The sequence below is a fragment of the Pteropus vampyrus genome, unplaced genomic scaffold (genome assembly GCF_000151845.1).
Source record: "Pteropus vampyrus isolate Shadow unplaced genomic scaffold, Pvam_2.0 Scaffold6, whole genome shotgun sequence".
Taxonomy (NCBI): Eukaryota; Metazoa; Chordata; class Mammalia; order Chiroptera; family Pteropodidae; genus Pteropus; species Pteropus vampyrus.
The window spans coordinates 7,783,303-7,790,905 of NW_011888787.1; the positions used below are offsets into that span (position 1 = coordinate 7,783,303).

Genomic DNA, 7,603 nt, shown 5'->3' on the forward strand with positions numbered 1-7,603 from the left:
GACGCCCGGCGGGGAGGGTGGGAGGGACGGAGGAACGTAGGTGGGGCCAGACCACAAGGGGCTTTTTGCTCCCTGCCAAGCGCTGGGCAGTAGAGAAGCCAGGGAGGAGTTTTTAACAGGGAATAAACCGCGTCAACGTGCTGCCTAGGAGGCTGACTGGTGGACAGAGGTGCAGCGGTGCAACTGGAAAACTGGAGGCGGAGAGAAGAGGTCGGAAGCAGTCGCCAGAGACTCTGCCCGGTGGGAGGACTGCGCGGACACGCCTGGCTGGAGGAAGGAGGGGCAGAGAGACCTTTAGGAGGCAAAAGAAACAGAGCTTGGTGACCAGTTGACGTGGAGTTCAGGGAGCAGGGACAGTAGGGGAACGAACACCCTAGACCGACCTTGAGTTTCAGACTTGGGTAGTCGGAGCCCTGGCGGAGAGGACTAGCTGGGAAGATGGGGACGTGGGGAGAGAGGCCCTGTTCCCACGCTATGCCCTGGGCCCACAGATAGAGGGGAGGGGCATCCGATCCCCTTCCTCTGATCCCCAGCCTTCCCTACCCCCTAATCCTGGAGAAGCTGTGAGCGTCGTCTCTTGGGAAGATGAAGCGGCCTCTAAGGAAGATTCTAGAGTGGGACAGGACATACAGGGGCGATTAAGCATTTCTCCCGTGCTTTTTAGGGCGTCACCCTTCTTCCCACAGGTGGAAGCACTGTCCCTCTAAACCTCTGAGTGAGTCTAACTCTCGGGGGTATCTGGGGACTGGTCCCCGTCTGCTTTGAGAAGGTCGCATCGTTCTGACACTGCCATCTTTTCCTGTGCCTTCCCCACTTCAGCCACTAGATGGAACCAGACTCCAGCGGTTGGGGGAGGAGGGGCGGCTGAATTGGAGGGGGAGGTTAAGGCTGCCCCTGAAGGACCTGCCTCTTGAGGGGTGTCCATTTCACCTAATCCTAATTTAATTTAACTCTTCTAGGATGCATTCCTATTTGGGATGTATTATTCTTGTAAATGGATTTTTTTTTATATCTACGTCTATGAAGAATATATTCTTGAATACACAGAATTCTCATAAATGTATTTTTCTTATTGCCCCAGCCTCTGCTCTCTGCTACTCAGTCTTCAGAAGAAAACAGCGAGAACTGAGGCGGAGACCGATTATACTTTATGATATAAAAACATGAGCATCGGTCCAGTTAGATCGAATGGGTGGTTCGGCCCATTGATGTATCTGCAGAGCAGCCGGCTCCCAGGTGAGGACAGAGACGGGTGGCTGGCTGCAGGCGGCACATCCGTGTGCCCCATGCCACGGGCACCCTTGCACCTGCAGCCATCACTTCCTCTCTGCTGCACCAGCCCCAGGATGGCTCTGCTTGCAGGGAGGGCTGGGGGGACAGCACGACCTGGCAGCAGTCAGCGGTACCTGGAGACCCAAAGGAAGGGCAGACTGGAACCCTGGGCGTGGAAGGGAACTCCACATCCAGCACCTGAGCCCGGCGGTGCGGGGAGAGAGACCAACGCGATGTAAGAAAGGGCCCAAGTCCGCAGAGGAGGCGACAATGTCAAAGAGGCTGAACACGAAGGCTGACCACGTGTGGGGCCCAGGCCTGGCCTAAGCGGGTCCTGGAGTCCAGCCCATCCTGGGCATCCCCTGAGCCAGGCTCTGGGGGAATCAAGGGCAAATGAGCCTCTGGCCTCAGAAACCACAGTCCTCTTAGAGGCTTCTGATAAACAGGAGGACAAAATGTACTTTCATCCCATGCTTTGCATTTTTCTAACCCAGGAATTGAGGTGAGAAGGAGCCATGGGGCCAGTAGCCTGGCATTTAGGGGACACTCCTGGTCCCTGGGTTCAGACACAGCCTCAGGGCCCCACCAGCCCAGCCCTGAGCTGGACTTCCTCACCCACACGTGGTGGCCTGGTGGTATCAAGTATTTGACACTGAACCAAAAAAGGGACTAAATTGCAGAAACGGGAGCTGTGCAGGCCACGCAGATGTCACCGACAGAGTCTTCCCACCCAGATGCCACCGACGGAGTCTTCCCACCCAGATGCCAGCTCATGGCCCGCTTCCTGCCTCCACCCATCAACCTGTCCGAGCCGCACCCTTCCAGCCCAGAGCCCACTCAGCAGCCTTGCGCCCTTTATTCAAAGAGACCCCGAATCCACTTTCTCCAAAAACTTGCCCTAGCTGGGAAGAAGAACGCCAGCCCCCGCTCCAGCCGGAGCCCAGCCGGCACTGCCCCAAGTCCCCACACGGCCACTCGCCCCTGTTCATGCTTTTATTCTGCAGCCGGCAGTCCAGTGTGCACCACGCTGTCCTGGGGAAACCTCGGGCAGGGCTGGGGTGTGAGGTGTTTAGTGGAACAAGTGCTTTAGATGAGAATGGAGGCCAGTAACGCAGCTCCCAGGCCGACTGCTATGACCTTCAGAAGCCCTTGCTTTCCAGAGATGCCTTATCCAGGTGGGAGCCTGTGCAGCCTGGCTGTGGTCCCTGGTGGTAGCTGCCTCCCTGTGTCTGAAGTCAATGCCCCTGCCAGCTGCTTCCCCTCCATCCTAACCCCCTCCTGCATCTGGGCAGAGGCCTGTCCACCTCATGGTCACAGACCTGCTCTCAGGGGCTGATCCTTGGAAAGGAGCTGTTTAAAGTAACTCCCTAATTGCCTCCTAAAATGTGAACAGCCAAATAAATCAAATCCCGCCATTTGCTTTTATGGGGAGGCAGCGGGAACTGGAGGCGTCCCTGGTTAACCGATAAAGTGTGAGAGGAGAGGCCTTGGAGGCCTGGTGCGCAGGCCACTGTCTGAAGGTCGACTGGCCTCCTCGGCCCCTCACACCTATCCTGAGATCACTGCCCACTACCCTCTGGGAAGAGCCGACTCCAGGCCTGTGGCCTAAAAATAAGGAGCTGGTCAGTCAAAGGAAATTGAGCAGATCCCAGGCTGATCCTCACAGGCTTCTCAAAAGGGCCTGAGGCTCAGGCCATGACTTGTGACTCCAAGGAGTACGCCCAAAGGTCCGTGCTCCTGGCGACAGATCCGGGCAGAAGAGCACATGCAGGGTGGGTGAGAGGCAGGGCCCTGGGGAGGGACAGGTCACCTCTGAGGAGAGGAAGGGCACGTGAGGTGGGGAGAAGGGAAAGGAACACCCTGCTACTTACAACCCCTCGGCAGCCCGAGCGGGAAAGAGAACCAGGCAGGCAAGCTAGCTCCAGGCTGCCACCACGGCGGGGACCCCTCGGGCCAGTCTGGTGGACCTCGCCACCCGGTGGTGTGTGTCAGCACGCGTGCACGCGAGTGTTCTGTGGAGGAGGGATCGGAGTAGGAGGTGTGGGGAGGAGGACAGGGGCAGCTGGGGGTGTGGGTAGCTGGGCCACACGGCAGAAATAAAACACAAGTTCATAAGAGACCAAGCTGTGTTCGGGAAGAGGCCTGGCAGGTGTCCTGAGACCAGACGAGCTTCTAAAAGTGGATGCTCTTCAAGTCCGCGGAGCAGCGGTACCTTCCATCCGGGCGCCTGGCGCACAGCAGGCTGGGCAGGCAGGGACAGCTGTGGTGCTGGCGTTTTCTGAAGAAAGGGATCTGGGGAGAGAGGAGGAGAAGGGTGACACCTTTGCCGAGGAGCCTCTGGTCCTCCCAGCCCTGGCCAGTGTCCCACAGCCCGCACCCCAGCACCATAACGGCTATTACAGAGGAGGAAACTGAGGCCCAGCGTGGCTAAGCGACATGCCGAGAGCACACAGCGAATCTGTGGAGGAGCCAGGACTTGAATGCGGGCGATCCAGCTCTGGAGACGATGCGATCAGCCACAACACCGTGCTGTCCGCCACCAACCTTAAAACCCCGCAGGCCCCAAAACTGCCTGCCCCTTGCTGACCCAGCACACGCGCACACACGCACACACGCACGCACACACATCCCTTGACTGAATATCACTAGTAACTAATCCCTTATGCGCTCAGTACCATGCGGGGTGCCGGGGGAGCAGCTGGACAGGACAGATGCTCTGCCCCATGACTCACACCAGGGGAGTCTGAACCACTGGGGTTACCTCACAGGAGCTTGAATAGGGGCATTTAGGAGCATAGGTAGTGTCAGGCTGCCTGGGTTGCCCAGTGGTGTGATGATTGGCAAGTTATTTAGCGTCTCTGGGCCTCAGCGTTATCATCTGTATCATGGGTTCATAATAACGCCTTTTGAAAAAAAAAAAAACAACAAAACAGTACTTCCAGTCCCGGCCCCGTCTAGTTGTCTGTGTGCAGTACCTTGTGGCTGCCAGGGTGACACTCCTGTCCTGCCCGCCCCAGCGGGGTGCACATCCGCACACCGCGCAGCCACAGGCTGACGGCACAGCAGGTACCTGTCCCACACTGGACATCCTGCTCACAGGCCTGCGGGGGACATGAAGGGGCCATTAGTGCCACCCAAGAGAAACCAGAACTGAAAAGTAATCCAAAAACCCCTGGGTGGGGGCTGAGAGTAGCACCCCCCACCTCCAGCCTCACAGGATACCTTGGGCCTTGCGTTATTGGCCCTGTTCCCCTCACGGTGGAGACTCACGGCTCAGGGGGCATCAGAGGACACTCCAGCCCCCTCCGAGCTCCTTGAGGCCCCTCGGTCGGTCGGTTGGAAGGCTGCCTTCCTCTCTTGACAAGTCTGGACATCAGGAGACACAGCTTTTCTGGCGCCAGTAGATGCTCAGTGGATGCTGTGGGGGAGGGCCCCCGACGGCCTGAGTCCCCAGGTGGCCAGTGCCGAGTTTCCTTGGACCAGGATTCTCCTCACGGCCCCAGCAGCACCAGGCGTTGGTGACTCCCCTCCCCACGTGGCCCCACACACACCCTCGCCAGAAGCCCAGCCTCATCTGAGGTGCCGGCGCCCAGCAAACAGGTGTGTCCCCTCTCTACAGCTTCCCTGGGTACCTGCCTGATCCCCAGATAGGGACAGACCCCTCTGAGTTGGGCTCCCAAAAAGGGCTGATGGCCCTGCCTGGTTTCTGGAAGGGGCCATTCGTAAAGAAGGCCACACAAGCCCACTTCAGACAAAATCCCAAATAGGGGAAACAGACCTCTCTGAACTGCTCCAGACTCAGCTGGGGCCCGGATGGAAAAGCTCCCCACCGGTCCACTTCCAGAGAAGCTTTTCAGCTTTCCAGAGCCGAAGTTCAGGGCTGGGTTTTAGTCATGGGCCATGGAGCCCCCTCTGCTATCTGCCTGGGGGGTGGAGGGAACTGGAAGCTTCCAACTGGCTTGGCCCCAGGAGGAAAGTGGAGAATGCAGGGCTGTTGTCACGCAGAGAAGCCGCAGGTGGCAGTCACCTGGCCATGCCGGTCTCCGGCCCATGGAGGGCACACCTCACACACCAGCCTGAAAGCCCAGGGTCAGGGCCAAGTGGACCCCTCTGAGTCTCCTCCCACAAAGGCCAGGCATCACTGTCCCACTCTGGAAGGGGGCCCACCCAGGCCTGAATTTGGGACGGTGACAGTCCAGGGAGCTGGGAGTGTGGAGATGGTGGGACCAGGCCTCTTCCTGGACTCAGAGGCGGCAGCAGATGGAGACTGGAGCCGGGCCCGGAGGCCCCCACTTGCCCTCGGCGCCGAGTTCTAACCACCGGTCAGCGGTCAGCGTGTCACATGGGTCAGGCATTTCCTCCCACCCTCGCTTTCTCCCTCTGTGCTTTTCAAAGAGTCAGCGGGAAGGGTTTACGAGGAAGGCGTTTGCCCACCTCCTTCAGACCTGCCACCTAGTCAGATGTCTGAGCTCACATGGCGAGGTGACCCGGGCATCGTGGTCGCCCCCCAGCCCCCAAGCCTCCCGGCGGGGCCACCTCGCTGCTCTCTTCTGTCCCCCCCTCCCGGATCTTCAAGCCACAGAGTAAGAGGACAGCCCTCGGGGTTTATCTTCATTGGGTATAATTCTGCCCAAACGATTTTATTTATGCTCTGGGTCTCAAAAGCATTGACGTGCCTTTAACATTTCTTCTTTGAAACTCAGTCTCTGTCCTTTAAAAGGGAGAAGAAAGGCGTTTTTCTTTCTGTGAACATTACAACTAATCTGATTCCAGGAATCGTTCGGCATTTCTCTACGTTTTCATGCTCTAGTGGAAAAGTTGGAGGAGGTCGAAGTGAAGATCCCTCTCTCCCACCCACCTCTTTTCTTCCCCCTAGGGTCTTTCATCTAGAAAGCTCTCAGGTAAACTATTACTCTCTGTTGTAATGAGAATGGTTTGAGGGTGGCTCCAGAGAAAGCCAGACCGAGAGAGAGCCATAACCTGAGCGTCGGGGACACCGAAGTGTGCAGAGCTCGTGTGTTAGAACCTCTGCTGTGAGTCTGGACCTCTGCTTGTCACCCGACGCTTGCTTTTGGGTGCACTCAGCCAAATGGTCGTGTCGCCCGTATTCCTATCAGAACTGGGCACGGAGTGAAAACACATAAACGGTAAGGGAAACAAAGAGCTTCAGGACAGCCTTTCTTCAGAGCACAGAAAGCAGAGCTTAAGCAAATCCAACAGACACTAATAAGGTCTTTCATTAAGCCGAAGAGCTGTAAATTAAACTTGATGCATGGACCAGACTATAGATGAAAACCCAAATTTATACAAAAGATAAATTAGAAGATGCTAATCCATTTTATAATGGGATTCTTTATTACACAATAGGAATCTTCATTTCACAAAAGGTCTAAACTTCACATTTTTCAATGCCCTTCGAATGCATCAAAAGCAAGATGTGATTTATACAGGGCTTCTCACTTCCCATTGAGTGGAGTGAGGTCTCTTGTGAAATCTTGTGAAATGCCTCTGAAGTGCTGTCTGATGGCTGACTCCCCCTTCCCTTCAGTCCCTGGCTCCCTCCCATGCAGACCCTGACATCCTCCCAAAACCCAGGGCGTGGGGACCTGTTAGACAACTCACCCCCGTGATCACCGCACCATCGGACACGGTCACCAGGAGGAGGACGATTGAGACTTGCATGGCCCCCCTCATGGTCACTTGAAAGCCAAACTCCATCCACTCCGCTGCCTCTCGCCTTGTCCTGCAGCCTCGTGCCTGCCAGCTAGGAAGGCCAGGCTCCCCGGCCCCTCCCTCTCCCCGGGTTTATACGGTCCGATCCAGGCTGTCTGTGGACGCGTGTCTCCTCTCTTCCCTTCCCCGTCACCAGTGTTAGTCAGATGATCTCAGACACGAAGATGAGACCTGAATCCCTAATGACATCAAATCACCACCAAAACCAATAAAACCAAACTCGTGGTGGTGGGGAGGGGGGGGGGGGGGGCTTTGACAGTTGCTCTAACTCTCCCAAGGACACGCTGATCCTGGCGATTACATACATCGCATCCACCCTTCCATCCTCTCTGCCTCTGGGGCATCCTCAGTCTGCTTGGGGCAGGGGAAGGACTTTGGTAATGAATTAAGGGATTTACAATGTGGCTGGTTATCCTCCCCCCACGGCCCCCCCCACCCCCGCACTAAACCACATAATGTGCAGGACCATCGTTCCCAAGCCAACAGGAATGACCTGGGCAGTTACAGTCGGCTCAGCATGGAGTGGGCAGCTGAGAGGACATGGCGGGTAGGGCCGTGTCCCTGGTGCTCTGGAAGGTTGAAGTGTCGACGGGAGACA

The 7,603-nt window shown here is 56.9% G+C and overlaps 1 protein-coding gene across 1 annotated transcript in view; it reads right to left on the minus strand.

Moving 5' to 3' along the window:
- Window positions 1-3,380: 3,380 nt before the first annotated feature.
- Window positions 3,381-7,603, minus strand: part of PROK1 (prokineticin 1) — an 18,397-nt gene continuing 14,174 nt past the window's right edge. The window contains exons 3-4 of the mRNA XM_023535009.1: window positions 4,248-4,373; window positions 3,381-3,564 (exon numbers count right to left, since the gene is read on the minus strand). Of these exons, the coding sequence (XP_023390777.1) occupies window positions 3,445-3,564; window positions 4,248-4,373 (246 nt within the window). The 3' untranslated portion in view covers window positions 3,381-3,444. The remainder of the gene's footprint in view (window positions 3,565-4,247; window positions 4,374-7,603) is intronic.